This window comes from Gallinula chloropus (assembly GCF_964237585.1).
Source record: "Gallinula chloropus genome assembly, chromosome: 4".
In the NCBI taxonomy this organism is placed as follows: domain Eukaryota; kingdom Metazoa; phylum Chordata; class Aves; order Gruiformes; family Rallidae; genus Gallinula; species Gallinula chloropus.
In genome coordinates, this window is record NC_140088.1 from 18,476,181 (window position 1) to 18,491,957 (window position 15,777).

General features: G+C 44.0%; 1 protein-coding gene across 1 annotated transcript; it reads right to left on the bottom strand.

The window, feature by feature from the left end:
* Window positions 1-164: 164 nt before the first annotated feature.
* On the bottom strand, window positions 165-13,939 carry CSRP3 (cysteine and glycine rich protein 3). Its single transcript, XM_084262834.1, has 6 exons — window positions 13,877-13,939; window positions 7,595-7,726; window positions 3,636-3,804; window positions 2,163-2,298; window positions 1,427-1,520; window positions 165-840 (listed from the first exon to the last, which is right to left on the bottom strand). The coding sequence occupies exons 2-6, from the start codon at window positions 7,704-7,706 to the stop codon at window positions 761-763; spliced, it is 591 nt and encodes a 196-aa protein (XP_084118960.1). The 5' UTR covers window positions 7,707-7,726; window positions 13,877-13,939; the 3' UTR covers window positions 165-760.
* Between the last annotated feature and the right edge of the window lie 1,838 nt (window positions 13,940-15,777).

Below are 15,777 nucleotides of genomic sequence, written 5' to 3' on the forward strand. Positions count from 1 at the left end.
GTCACGTAGAACTGACAACATAAGAGTAAAGTAGTAAGTGACACAGATTTCTTAGTTAAGGAAGGGGGGATTTTTTATACACAGTGAAATAGGTTTATCTGCAATGCTGTGGAACATAAAGCACAAGCAAACTTAAGTAAAATTAATGTGAAGCAATATTGGTACTTTATTATAGCTTGAAAACAGACAAGAACAAAACTTAGAATGCTGTATTCTATGAAAATGTTGGTTTTCCTCAGAAATATCTCCATTTAAGAGAAAGAATTTCAAGTACTTTTTAATTGCCTCAAAGTGAGTAGCATCTACTTTGCCATAACAAAAAAAGTCAAAACTTTCAAAGCTCCATTAAGAGATTGGTAGAAATACAGACAGTGTACCATTCTGGACAAAGGAAAATACAGCCTAAATCAGAACAGTCCAATGCTTGCTCTCCATAACGTATCTCTATCTTAATGGGACTGTATGCTGAGCCTTTAAAACTCTAAAGTGTGGTAAGTACTACTGTAAGAAGCAATAATGTTCCACGAGTTGTGGGGGGTTTTCTCTACTTACTGTAAAACAAACATTAATCTTGTTTTGTTGCTGTACCTCTTCATTCTAATATTTTCTTAAGGTAGACGCTCACAAGTTTTTCCTCTGAGGTGGAAAATATTAAACAAATGCCCTAGGTTTTTAGCAATATTTGATGTTTCATGTTTTACTTCACAACTATCATTTGCTGGCATCAATAGCGCGTTGAGTCAGTTGCATCCATTTCTTCTCATTCACACTCTTTCTTTTCCACTTGAGTGAGGCCACCAAACCCAATTCCTTTGGGACCAAAATTTTTTGCATAGCAAACTGAAAAAGAAGGGAGGTAAATGGTACTCTGAGTGTTTTCATATAGAGACAGATGTCTTTCTTGGTTTTAGTACCATTGCCAAGCTTAATAAAAAGAAGGAAACCTGAAATAGCATCCTTCCCAGAAGTGTCAACAGGATCTAATAGTGAAACTGGAGTTGTGTATTTGAATTAAACAAAAGTCACATCTGATAATCTCCAAAAATACATGCTTTCATTTGCAGAAAATACGGTTTCTGATTTTTTTAAGTGCTATGTAACACTTCCATTAAACCTACTTCCCTGTCTGAAAATGCTCAGTAGAACTTGGTCTGTACCAGTAACACCGACTGAGTGGTAAGGCAGAGATCTTCAAAGAAGATTAAAAGAACTAGAGCGTAGTCCAGAAACTGCTGATGGTACTTTAAACCATTCCATTTTCACTCTGTATCACTAAGTGTGCGCATAGTTAGTTGTCACAGCTCTGCTGAGGAAGTGATGTGGAGTTGTTAAGCGTGGAACAAGGTAAATCACGATGGCAATACTAGGCTTAAAATGTCATTTCAGATTGACACCGCAACCCAGTTCAGCGCACTACAATTCTTACCTTTACAGTAGAGCTCTCCATCTTTGTCTGTAACATTGGTGGATTCTAAACTCTTCCCACAAATGGCACAGCGGAAGCACGTCTTGTGCCAAGGCTGAGGAAATGGAGACAATTCATTGTGTGTTAGAGAAACGAAACAAGGAGCAGATGCTTTTTGGGCCATGAAAATGTGAGAACGGTCTTGTTGGTCTTGGGGCTTCCCTTTGTCATTCTAGATTAGTGCTTTTTCAATTATCCCATCTCAAGATCTTACCTAGTAACTTTCTTACTAATTTAAGTCTAGTAAAAAGCAGAGTGGCATAGATACTGCTCTTGTTTTGGCCACTTTGCTGTGCGGAGATAATATTCTTGTGAGGATTACTAGAGCAGAAATGCCAGGTGAGGCAGGCTTTTGTCTTATAAATTACATAATCTCTTCAGTTGCCACTACAAATAAATGTTTAAATTATAAATACACCTGGAGAAGCCAGTAGAATGCTGGTGGTAGAAGAGCCAGCTGGGACTGCAACCCGGAGACGTTCATCAGACAACAAGATGCAAAAAAGTTGGAGGCAGCTTATGAAAAGCACATGGTTTTAAACCTGAAAGTACATTGGAATGTCCAGCAATTTCCTAGTTCCTCATTGTGTTTTCTTCATCGAGATCAAGTAAAAACTGAAAAGGTCAAAGACCTATTAGCTACAGCTTATCACCACTAAAAAAGTATGTTGTTTCTAGTGCCAGAGTAGGTACTTACTTTTCCTCCTCCCATGATCTTCTCTGCAGCATACACTGATTTGCCACAACGGGGACATTTATCCACATCTACCATCTTTTTGGCAAACTTCGAAGGATTAGTTGGTGTAGAAGGGCGAGCAGACTTTGGTGACCCCCTAAAACAGAAGTTTTCAGTGTTTTTTTAAAAAATTGCGTAGGATGCCTTCATTCTAGAAGTATGAGTGCATGATATTTTGGTAAGGGAGAAAAATGCTGAACTACTGGTCTTAGACGTGTGAAAGAGGAAGAGAAAATGAAAGTGTTCCTTTGAACTCAGTGTTGTGTGGTTGAAACCTCCAGTGTTAACTGTGTTGGGGCGAGTACAGAGGGCTGATGGTCGCCACCTACAGAAAAGATGATGCTTAATGAAAAATGAAAGGAAAAAGATATGATTTATTGAGAGGCAAGAGGGGAAAATACAAAAGGCCTCAGTGCTTTGTAACTGGGCATCTGCTGGTACTCAATAGGGGAAAACCCTTTGATTTTCCATGGAGTGGCTTCAGTAGTCATGTTTGGAGAGGGAGCTGTGGCTCTTAGGTGGCCTAGGGTCAACAGCATGTCAGAAAAGTGAAGTAGGCTTGCTTTGTATTTCTAGTCTTGGTGCTTTATGTCATTGTGCCAGCATAAAGCCTTTCACAGAGTGACTTATCGGGCTGTTGGACTGCAACAAGTCATTATATCTGCAGGACGTGATGGTTTCCGATACAGAATTCTGCATAATGGTTTCATACCTTAAGAGGACCTCCAGTTAAACACACTATTTAAGCTTGTATTTCCTCTGCAGCGCATTTGTTAATTGGTTTCTTTATAGTAATACCAGGGGAAAGCATTGTTGTTTGGGAAAGGGGCAGCTTTGAGAATCAGAGAAACACTGTAAAAATGTAGTCAGGGATAATTACGTGCCGCTGAGGCTCTGGGAAGATGGTATCCTTTGGATTCCAAAGGATGGAATTCCTTTGTTCAAACACATTCTCTGTGTGTTTGTGGGCATTATTTGAGCCACAGGGAGGATTCAGAAATGTTATTTCCCCCATTGAGAGGAGAGTTAACAGCATGTGGTAGCACGATTACGTCTCCTAACAGTAGAACCTAACTGTATTTTAACCTCTGACAGGGAAAAGAAAAAACAAAGCTCTCGTGTTCTATGGTGAACGTGACTTTACCACTACGTTACTAATGGCAAATTATAATTGCAGCGAACATTTATGTCTGTGGTGCTGTATAAAGGCTGTTCCTGGAGAATAATTGCCCACTGGAAGAGGAGACAATTTATAAAGAAGGCTTAAAGAGACTGAATGTCATTAAAAAAACCTGGTAAATTACAGCGTCCGCTGTAAATTTGCTTGCTACAGGGGCGAGATGTTGTTATGGAAACAGAATAAAATATTGCAAGTACTCTGCTAAGTAACAGGTAGTAGCAGAAGAAAGGTGCAGACGGGAGGGTTTAACTCACTGTTGCAGATTCAAGCCCAGATGGTCGCCAGTATCGGTGCTGAGACATCCTGCCCCTTGTCCAAAGCCGATACCTTTGGGGCCGTATTTTCTCCCATAACAAGTTTTGCAGTAGATTTCAGATTCGTGAGCTGCTACCGTGGTGCTGTCCAGAGCTTTCCTGCAAGCCACTGAAAAGAGGAGGAGAGGGGTGCTTATAAACAGCTGTGCTTTCAAATCAGAATGTATGTGATTTAGAGCCATTACAATTAGCATTTGGTTTTGTTCGTCTTTAAGAATATGGGAGAGAGGGTGTTAGTATAAAACTTGACTAGGCTGTTGCTGAAGTAGTTGTGTGTGCACACAACGTGCTCTTTTACAACTGTAAAGTGGTGCTTTAACCCTAAGAAAATCATCAGCTTGTCAAGATAATTTGTCTACATCTGTGAAGCCTAAGATGGGTTTGAGATCATCATCATCATCTTCCTCCTAAGCCTTCAAACCTTAAAAAAAAAAACAAACACCAAGAACAAAGAACTAAAAAATTAAGTTGGGAGGGTCATTTATTAACCTTGTCCTAGGTGACCCAGGACAATTTAAATTTAGATAGTCCACATTTAACTGAGCTGTAGCACAAGGTGAAGCAATCCCAAATAACTGGTAGTCTCAGCTCTGTTAGACTCCCTCCAGGGTGGCAAGAGTATGACTATGACAGTTCCAAAACCAGAGACCTCTTCCTAGCTGAGTTTGCTACAGAGAAACTCTGCTTGGCATTGCTCAGTAGGAAAGATCTGGAGGAGTTTTGGACAGATTGTGCCATAATGAATCATAGAATCCTAGAAGGAAAGGGACCTTTAAAGGCCATCTAGTGCAATGCCCCTGCAGTAAGCAGGAACACCTTTAACAAGATCAGGTTCCTCAGAGTTTCATCAAGCCTGACCTTAAATGTCTCCAAGGATGGGACCTCCCCTACCTCTCTGGGCAACCTGTGCCAGTGTCTCACCACCCTCAGAGAGAAGAATTTCTTCCTAATGTCTCATCTAAATCTCCCCTGCTCTAGTTTAAAACCATTGCCCCTTCTCCTGTCACTACACGCCCCTACAAACAGTTACTCCCCAGCTTTCCTGGAGGCCCCTTCAGGTATTGCAAGGATGCTATAAGGTCTCCCTGAAGTCTTCTCCCGGCTGAACAAGCCTTTCTTCATAGCCTTTCTTCATAGGAGAGGTGTTACAACCCTTTGGTCCACCTCATGGCCCTCCTCTGGACTATAGAGAATATCTGTCTCTCCAGTCTCTTTGGAACAAGCTTGTGCCCCAGGGAGGGCATTCTCATGATGCAGGGGCTGTTGATAGCTTGGAAAATAAATTGCTTATCTCACTAGTATTGGAAGCAGGTAGAAGCTCAAGCTCCAGGAGAACTAGCTGCATGGTTGATTAGTCTACTTTCCCCCATGTTTAACTCTTGTGCTGATAATCTAAAATTCATCCATGTCAGAGAATTTAAGTTGATACTGAAACCTCTGCAGCTTTAATTCCATCACTGTACTGCATAGCGTGGAAAATAATTTGCAAGAACCACTGTAGCTAACAGGAACAAAACAAGAGGCTTCTGTAAATGTGTGAACCTGATCTCACCGTGCTGCAGCCTCTTCTGATTGGAGGTGGTAATTATGTTTGCTAAGGGAGTTAAGGGTCAACGGAAACTCTACCAGTAGATAAAGCGTTTCTATTTCTGGCACCTTAGGGGCTGGGTATCAGTTCACCACAACAGATGGAGCAAAAGCCCTTGAAGCTGTTGGAACAACCGAGACCCCTCATCTGCCAAGAGATGCTGGTCGCGAGCGGGCATGAAGATGTTTGAGGCTGATGGTATGAGATCCTGCCAAACGTCCCTCATGGCTGTGGTTTGGGTAAAAGCTGAGGGGGAGACAAGGTAAGGAGGGTTTATGGGAAGAAGTTTTTCTCTTTGGTAAGATTTGTATGGAAAAGCTATGCAGAGAAGAGTGGGATTTATAGTTTAGCCTGTCTGATTCTTACTGCGCTAACAAGTTGGTTCAAATTTCTATAATTTTGCTTGAATTGAACTTTTTAATTGAAAAATACAGGTGTGTTTTGTGTGTCTTGTTGAATATAAGGTAAAATGCAGAATATATTTTAAGTATACTTCATATAAGCATACATAAAAGCTTGGCTAAATAGGCTAGCTGTTTCTGTGCCTGAGATTAGGGCAGGGAGGATTGGCTTTCTCCTGTTGAGAAATTAAATCCTCTAATTGGTTCATCGAAAAACCCGTGAACGTGATACATGATACCGAGTTGTCCTGTGCTGCGGCTTAGCGTGAGAGAACTGCAGGACAAGTAAAGCCACTTAACTCCCCTCTCACATGCCCAGCTGGGCTTACGTGCATCTTTACTTCTTCACCTCAAACATACTTCTGCTAGGAATGCTTTTTCCTCAGTCTCCAACCTATAACTGATTTAGATCAGGCTTAACGACTACAAGCAGCAAATAGAAACCTAAGCAGCCCTTCCTGCCCCAACCACCAATGGAAGCAATCCCCATAGTGCACCAAACAAGCAGTACAAAGTCTCTCTAGTTAACCCAAAGCCAAGACTTTTACCATTCCATCAGAACTGGTGGAAAGTTGACAATTACAACTCCTTTGAGGGAAATCTTTCTTGCTTGGCTGTTAAGGTGTTGTTTGCAGGGTGCTGGGAGAAAGGCAAAGACAGCACAAGCGTGTCCTTTGGACTGATTCTGCCTAGCACTGTGTACCATGTCGTCTAAGCATGTAAGATCGGTCTCATGCCTCCAAACAAGACTTCTCTATCCATCCAAGAAAGGTGGGTGAAAAATCAGGTTCGATGGTTTCTAAGCTGTCATGCTGGAATTCAGACCACAGAGGTGCTAAATCCCAAGCATGGTCTGCAAAATGAACTATTTAGTGATCTGTAGTCCTTATCGCATTGCTTGCTCTCCCCACAAAGGGCAAGCAGAGCCAAATGGATCCCTCCTCTCTTATTTCTCAAGTGCTAGCTCATCTGCAGAGAAGCAAAATTCCTGGAAGCTGTCTGCCAGACACGGCAGAGGTGCGCGGAGTAAGGGGGTGAGTGAAGTGGGGCCTATAAAATAAGGGGAGGAGGAGACTGAAGCACTTGCAGGGTGTTGGTGGGAGATTTTGGTGACACCAGAGTTATGTCTTTCTGCTTTCCTGTGTGAAATTAATTCACCTTAGGATTCATCATAAAAGTGATCACCTCCTCTGGTACCCTAATAAGACAAACTTTAGTATTACGAGTGGTTTGTTCAGCTGTTCTAGACTATTTAACTTCAAACAAAGGAGCTTCGTTGTGGGGCAAAAGGTAGGGTTGCTTGGAGACAGACTAGGTGCTGTGCCTCTGCAGCACCTTAGTGTCCCTAACAAAAATCGCCCAATGCATGTTTGAAAGAAGAAAAGCCAGGAGCCTGAGAGGCTTGGGGTAAAGGGCTGTGGAAAACTGGGCTCGGTGATTAAGAGCTGCCGTGGAGTGGCCAACTGGCATTTCAGAGAAGGGGCTCCTGTTTTGAAAACTGCCAAGGCCATTTTCCACCCTTCCATTGCTAAAAGGGTGGGAAACAGCTTTCATCTTCACCTCTCTAGAGGGTGCTGGACCAGAACCAGTCTCACTGAGCTGTACTCAAGGTCAGATGACCAACATGTGACTGCCCTCCACTTGGAGCTGTCCTAGAAGTGAGATGTGTAAACGTCACAAAACTTTCCCTGTGTGAAGTTCCATGGGATGCTGGTTGCTCCTCCTGTCTCACACGTGTCTTAGGGTGGCTGAAAGCCTGCGATAGGTGTCCTATGGGTGGTTGGGGGGACAACTATGAAGTTTCTTTATGGCACACCAAGCAATGCAGAAGTAAGTGCTCTAGCTTTAGGGGAAGATTTATACAGAGCTGTGGGAATACTGTGAGGTTAAAGCAGCGTAGCCTGGCTTACTGCAGTGGAAGCAAGTCTTGTGGAAACTCCTCCCATTGCACTGGATCTCCTCAGCATGGTACACGGTCTTTTCACAGGCACCACATTTGACTCCACCTCCCCAGTTCGGCATCCTTGTACCTGAAGGGTCAGCTAGAAAATCAAAGTACATAAATGAATGCAACAGCAAGAACAAATTGTTTTAAACAGAATGGCTTGATTTATTTTTTTTTTAAATTAGTATCTATTTCTTTCACCCTTTCTAGCCACCTGCTCTTGCAGGGTGGTCCCAAGCTGACTTCTGCTCTTGTGCATTATACCACAGTACTTGTAGATGAGCTGGTAGCAGAGGGATGAGATGGTAACTGAGAGTCCACAACATTTCTGTGTGGCTGGCCCTACTGAGGTGAGGAGAGACCTTGAGAGACCCTCCTTGCTAGTGGGAGCTGTGGCTGGTGTAACGTGTTTTTGAGGCACCCAGTAGCCAGCATATACTGTGTACCTGTGTGGCATAGCAGCAATGTATCCCACCCATGAGTGAGGGTGCCAGCCTGGTGCTTCGGAGGGCAGGGGCATTCTAAATCTCTGCAGCCCTCTCTTGTAAATGTGGGTATTCCTTAGCTCAGTACATTGTGATGGTAAATGTGTGGAAGGATGGTGAGGTGTTTCAGTCAAAAGGTGCAAAGATTGCTCAAACCCCTTATGGAGAAGAGGTTCTAGGATTTATTTTCCCATAGTAGTAATTTTCTTTTGACCCTGCCTTCCATTGTATCCCAGTGCAGCCTTTTCCTCTTGGTTTTTGCTTTGTGTGTGTTGATCTGTCTTTGTGAGGCAAAGTTTAACAGAGGCCAACAAGCCCTTCAAAGCTCTACAGGAGTTTAAAAGCAAAAGTGCAGACAGTGTTTGGCAGAAGGGTATTCTGCCTAAGCTCTCCGTTAAGAGACAGCAGATAATGCTATTTATACCACTCCAAAGCAAGTGCTAGTTCATCCAGGGCCACGTGAGCTTCCACAGTAGCACACGTAAAGGCAGTTTTCTGTCTCAGCATGACATCATTTTATACAATTTACACATGGGTAACTCCACCTGGAGGTTTAACAAAAGTATAATGTTATTTCAGAGGATGCTTTGCTAGAAACAAGTTACTGCTTTTCTAAATTCCTCATAAAACAGCTGCAAGGTCCTTGTGCTGCACGGCCATTGTAATGTAGTAATGGATCCCTAAGGAATAAAGTAATAACGGGTTCCTAAGGTACATACAACAGGTTTCTTTGTCAATTGTTTTTAAAATCTGAACATCTGAAAGGGGTGGGGGAAAGAGCAGTGCTGACTGTCCTGTTCCCCACTATTCCAGTTACTGCTGAAGTGACTTGCTCAAGGTCACATGGGAGGGCAGTGTCAGAGCCAGGAGCCCAGTGTGGGTCGTCTGACCTCAGAAAATGTCCTTCCCAGTGACTGTGCCATCACACATCTGCAACAAACCCAGCTGACGGTTTGCCCTTCTGTTTTCTTGTTTGAGTCATCATTTCTGGAAAGACTGGTACGTCATCTTGTCATCTACACATCACATTATCAGCTTGTTCCTCGTTGCTGGCGCGGCACTTCCCTGTCCTTCTTGGAAAACCAGTCACCTTCTTATTATAGTCCTTTATGAAGCCTGCTTGTGCTATTTGTATTTGATCAAATTCTCCGTGAGAGATTCTGAACTGAGAAAAGGATTTGGGATGCTGAATCAGGCCTGCTACCCGAGAATTTTCCTTGGAAGTGAGCGAGAGGGGGATTGTCACAGTCTGTTAAACACCTTGCATTTTAGACTTAATGTTTTACTACACTGCAAGTCAGACAGCGATGTCCCATGTTTATCACCACCTCAGTGACCTCGGCACTGTACCTTCTGAATTTCAGAAGGAAATGAACAACTTCTCCACACCAGCTTTGCAAGCTGAAGCCAAAGGGAGTTCTTTCTGGCAGCAAACACCAAAAATTCCTGCAAATGGTACAACAGGCAGGTCTGTCCAGTGGCAGGGAGGTGGCACAGGGGTTGCACATGCACTGAAGCAGTAACACCAAACACAGAGCAATGTGGCATGTTTTAACAACCAGCGTTTGCTAACAACCCACATCCACCCATCCTCGCTTCGGCACCGCCGTTGTTAGCGTGTCTCCAACCCCGTATAATTACGCAGCCGCTGCTCTGACTGTTACCCGCGGCAGACGGCGTAGCTGTCATCCTCGTGGGAGATCTGATCTCTCTGCGAGGCTGATTTATGCTCAGCTGAACGACCTCCCCAGCTCGTCATACGGCAACGGCATCGTTAGTTGCATCCAGACCCTCTCGGTTCTCCCGGGAGGCTGCTCGTGAGCTGAGCTCCGGCAGAAAACAGTAACGATGCAAGGAGGGAACAGAAACTCAGCTTGCCTCTGACTCTGTCTGTAACACAGCGAGTAAGAAGCAAGAATCTGATGTGGACAAAATAAGAAACACAAATAACTGCACACAAGGAGCAGCCTATGGCTTTGGTCCCTCCTTACTCGGTGAAGGCTTCCCTGCACGGCACTGCTACAATCTTTTTTCCCATTTCTTTTATATGGGAGTTAAAGGAACAGAGAGAAATCTTTCATGTACGTAAAATCTTATGGTCTCATTCTGCCATTCTGCATTTTCTCCTGGTTTTAAAGTACTTAAGTATCAGTGCCATTTTTCTCTTATCAAAAAAGTCTCTTTAAACATTTTAAGAAAAGGAAGAGTATCAGGAGAGAAAAATCAGGTTAGTGACGCTTTCTTGAAAATTAAGATCTGTGAGTTCACAATGTTCCCTTTCAAATCAAGTTCCCAGACGAATCCCTTCCCAGCTGGAGCAGCACTGATAGGTGTCTGGGAGTTAGAGCAGTCTCTGTAAAACTGCGTCTGCTGGTTCAGTTTCCCGCAAAGGCACGCTGAGCATCTCCATCTGTGGCAACAGGATGCTTGTTGGAAAGTAGCTCTGGCTATGTTGTTAAGCTGAAGGGGAAAAAAGTAATCTCTGAAAAAGCCTGATAAAGCGTGATAGTGAACCTTGTGCTGCTACAGACTGTGGTTGGAGCTCTCAAAGAACCATTGCTCCTCAGGCTAATTATAGTAACGTGACTGGGCATGCAGACACTTTTTCCATGGCTTGTTGGCATTGCCTGATGGGAAGCTGTAGGAGAAAGAAGTCACAGTAAAAACTTTCCCCTAAGAGTACCGGTGTTAAGGATGGCAGCGTATGCCGGGATGCCGCTCACCCAATGCTGACCTGCAGATGCTGCCTGTGTAGCTGTACTGCCAAGAGCAAGTGAAGCCCACAGGGTATATGGCCTTCATCACTTTGTACTCATCTGGACTGCAACAGTGGATTAGATCTCCAACCTTACAATGCACAGATAGAACTCAGTCTCCTGTTTGCCATAGGAAAAAGTCATAACCAAAGCCTTGATTTCTCTTGAATTTGGGTGCCAGTATCTTAATCCCCCTGCAACTCCTGGGACTTTGTCGTCTCGGTCTGGCTAACTTGCAGCGACTGCAGACTGTGTGGTACTTGCATTGTGACCTAGTGAGAAGTGGAGCTGGCCAATCTAAATGTGCGAAACGTGTGGCAGAAACTTTTGAGCCTTAGCATTGCGGCACGTTGGCAGGCACTCAGGGTACTGTTAAGCTAGAGGAGAGTTCTTGGTATTGCTCTAAGAGCAGTCAGCAGCTCCTGTCCTTCCATCTCAAAATGAAGCTACTCTATGGAGTAGAACTTACAGGCATTAGATGTGTGGCCAAGGATACGTGCTTCTCATTATTTAGTGCTTGTAATGCTGCTATGTCGGCTGGCTCCCGGTGAGGAAGCCTTTGAAGTGTTTGTGCTCTGCTCAGGCATGACAACGTGAGCCGTCTTCTATGGGGCTGTTCATCATTCCGTACAAATCTGGGTGTCACATAACTGTCACAGCGTGTCTCTTGCTCTAATCAGAGTGCTATTGATAAGAATATAATCCAAAAATATATTTAGATCCATTGATCTAAGTGAGAAGTGGATGCAGTACTGGCCCGATGAAGTTGTGTAGAGGAATAAAAGGCAGTGCTCACGCTAGGGAGTGCAGCTGGAAAAGATGTTGAAAGTAATTCTGGTGTGCTCTTGCTAAATGTGAGGTTCTCCCTTCTAAATCCGTACACATTTGGTAGTCTAGAGCTCCAGCCTTATCTGAATGGGCTGCAAAAGTCACATAGCGTGCGGCTGGGAGGATTAACTTGGGGTGCCATGTGTGCTGCAGGATGGCTTCCAAGGGGACCGAGGAATGGAACATGTCAGACACTGGTAGAAATCCTCAGCCAGGACCAAGGGACAGGGTGTGCCTTGCACCTCTCTTTGTTTCCGTCCTAATCAGCTGTTCAGTCTAGACTCAGTTAAAAGTAGAATACTGATTCTTTGCCTTATAAATAAACAGTAATAATGTCAGATGCAGTCAGTGTCTGTGCTGAAATGCAAGCATCGAGGCTACCTTTGAAATTCCATTCCCAGCTGAAGCCCGTGGGAAATGCCAGTGGAACCAGGACCCCATCCCAGTATCTAATCACAGCCCCGCTGCTGACCTGTCCTGTGACGGCCAGTGACTCATGCGACAGTGCTCAGTGCTGCTCGTCTCACCAGCACCCCGGGGATGATGATTCCTGCCTGCCTTTGAAAAAGCAGCAATAAAAGGCTGCTGTGGCTTTCCTCTGGAGCTAAGGCTCCCCGTGCTGTGCTTTATTGTGATGTGCTTGCAGTGTAGCACACAGCTCCTGCCACTGCATCTCCGAAAGACCCGAGGTGTTTCTGTCAGCACCTGGTCCATTGCGGGATAGATTCACAAACGAGGAGAGTTTGTGTTTGAAGAGTGAGCTCATTTAATGAGAGATGCAATATTTTGATATATTTATAATCATATTATATTCCAGTGCACTCACTGGATTCTGGATGCTGGTAAATTTTAAGCTTATTTGTTAGTGTCATTCATTGAGCCTCTGCCAGGATCTCATGATGACAAGTGTTCTTCCTTCATTTCTGCAGCAAACCAACGCAGAGAGAGCAAGCCATGGGGATATCCATGCTGACAGAGGAAAGTTAATATTGATTTTTCCCTCTCCCTCATGCCTCTAAGTTACACAAACCCTTCTGAAACCAAAGATTTTAAGAGACTTAGTATGAAGCACGTGATGTGCAAAGCTGATAGAAAAGCCCAGAGTCTTGGGTCCAAGCCCTTTGCTTTCATCTCAGCATCCTTCCCAGTTATCTGTTATTTTCTAGCACAGCGATGCCACAGTTCTTTTAAAACCACTTTGATCCACACTTTTGCAGAAATTTCAGATCGCACCTCCAAAAACAAGATACAGCGACACTAAAACAGAGCCCAGTTTGCCTCAAACCACACCCTGCTGTCCAAGAGACCTGTTCCTATTCCCAGAGTGAATCCTGGGTTCTCACCTCTCACTCTTCTTCCCACAAGATCATTCTCAAAATCCTCACCCACGCGCTACGTCTTCTAAGTGCCAAGCAAAACTGATACAGAGTGTGAAATGGTGCCATGGTGAGTGAGATCAGAGACAGAATTATTTTGTCTACATACAAGACTTGAATCTTTGGAGTAAATTTAACTTTAGGTAGAAAAGTTTTCAAAGTAAATAACTTTTTTTTAAACTATTGGGGCTTTTCTGAAGACTTGACCAACCATGCTGTCTTTTAATGCTTGCGTGGCGTGTGAATTCCTTCAACCTGTGTCCGTATCATCTAACCATTTTCTGTTGAGGCTGCATAGAAGTTTTCCTCTCATTTGATATAAATCCAACAGGTCACTGACATCAAATATTTTGAGGATTTTTGGTTGGCTGAGTTGTTTTTTTTTTTTGTTTCTAGAGTACTTTTACCTGAGGAGTTCTGAAGGCAGATAAATCTGTACGCGTTAAAAAGTGTACAAACTATTTGCGGGAAACATAATTCTGTAGCTTTTCTTTTAAAGATTTGGAAACTTCTGGTCTCCAGCCTTGCCTCTAGTCCAACCATGCACCACAGGAGCAAGGATCTCCACGGCCCCATTCCTGTAACATTGGGAGCTACTAAACCACTGGGAAGCCCAGAACATTTTCTCTTTGGCTCCCTCAAACCTGAACTACCGCTCTCGGCTCTGCGTGATTCGCTGAATGTTGCTTACAGGGTTTTCTCTGTCAGGCAACAAGTTGTTCCTACCACCCATTGGTAAAGAAACCCCAACCCCAGCCCTTACAGCCAACGCTTTGGGCAGAACCCAATACATTACACTTACCGGAGTCGCGTGCCGCTTCTCCCTCTTCTCTTTGGCTTTAAGGGTTTGAACCCGAGGGCCGACTACGCTCCTTAAATGCAGTGGCTGCTGCTGTCCATCCTATAAGCCAGGAGGGGAGGGGAAGGAGAGAGGGATCAGGGCGATGTGTCGCTATCACTGGGCTGAAAATAGCCTCTGACAAAAGCCTGGCATTTTGTTCCCTTATGTCCACTTGTGAGTAGGTGGACAACAATGCAGCCCCTCAGATTACACCTAGAGGGCATTCCTAACTGCGGTCGAATAGATCAGAAATAAAAGAGTCGAGTTTTCTAGTTGCTGTTGCATTGCTTAGATGTGAATCATATAATAACGGCTCTTGGAACAGGGATTTAGTCATAAATGGCCACATTGCCAAAAACAGTTTACCAAAAGGCCTGTTAAAAAATAAAACAAAACCAAAACATCAAAACCTGGTTGTAGGAAGCTCTGGAACTCAAGGATTTCATTCAGCAGGTTGTGATTTAATAGATACAGCCGGTTTCTCTTTTACAGTTCAGAAAATTAAGCTTTTCACTGTAATCTTTAAATTTTTACCTTTTTAAAGTGTTAAGAGGGCTAGTTAGTATGTATAACATTTAGCATGTCTGATCACAGCAGTTACATTTACTGTGCCTCGCTGAGCCCCTTGTACACAGATGGTGCTGCAAATTTACTAAAGTACGAAGCGTGTAAAGTTCACTTTTTCCAGGGGTTTAAAAGCACTTTAAGGATTTAGAAGCCAGTTCTCAGTTTCTAAAGGGTTGTCTGAATTTAGAAACTTTGCTCAGTATCACAGGCATTGCTGTGCGTGAAAGGGCCGAGCCCTTACAGCCTTGGGGTTAAGCACCGCGAGTCTGAAGCTGAGAATCTCAGCTCTGGGACTTTGGTAGGAGCATAAGGAAATCAGTCACCAAATCCATGTCAGAATGTAGGATTTTGGGGGTCTGGGAGCTGGACTATATCACTTCTTGGTCATTTTCCCGTGGTATTTAAGGGAACATTATTACTGTCTGTGTCATATAAGGGTTGATGCAGCAGTGACGGTGCAAGGTGTCACGGCACAGGGACAGTGCAAGTACTTTGTGTTTGTGCCCTCAGTGGTTTGTCAGTTAGGAACCCGTGGTACTTGAGGGAACTGAATCTTCTCTGATCCTGGCTCACATCCTGTAAATCATGCTTAGGTGGATTTGCACCATAACCGACTGTGGGGAAACCTGTGGAGAAAGATTTTGACCCAAAATGTCAGTATTTTCTCTTTGTCAGGGAATTTAAGGGGAGAAAGCAGGGAACAACTTTTGGTCTCCTGATACTGGGTGTTGCTTCATTCCTGTACTTCTGTGCTACTGCAGGTACCTCCCTGAGACGCTCTTAACAGCTGGACCCATGTGGGTTAGCTGGTGTTTCATGTAGTCCCTGTGTCTCCTGGGACCTGAGATTGGAAGAACAGACTCGTAATACGCAGCTGGACCATACACACACATGAGTTTTTATTTTCCTCATGGAGCAGGAATGTAGTGCTGTCTATGGATCAAAGGTAGGGATTAAAAAACAGCACTCAGAGGACCAGAACACAGCAAAATCAAAAGTGAAGAGAGCTTGAGGATCAGAGAAACTTTCTTAGAGCTCGGCAGCAGAGCATATCAGGTACTTGGTCACGTTTGAGGGTAGGTGAGGCAGGAGAGAGTAGTGGGCTCTGCTAGTCAGAGCGAAATGCAAGTCTCCTGGGAGATGGTGTATTTTGAGCAGAGAAGGGGTAGCTTTTCCACCTCCAAATTGATTGAGAACAAAGTGAAGTGCTAGGAATTATAAAGCCTGCATGAAAAAGCAAGCAACTGCGTTCTGTCAGGAGCCGAGGGATGCCAGGCAGCAAGTCGGAATGGATG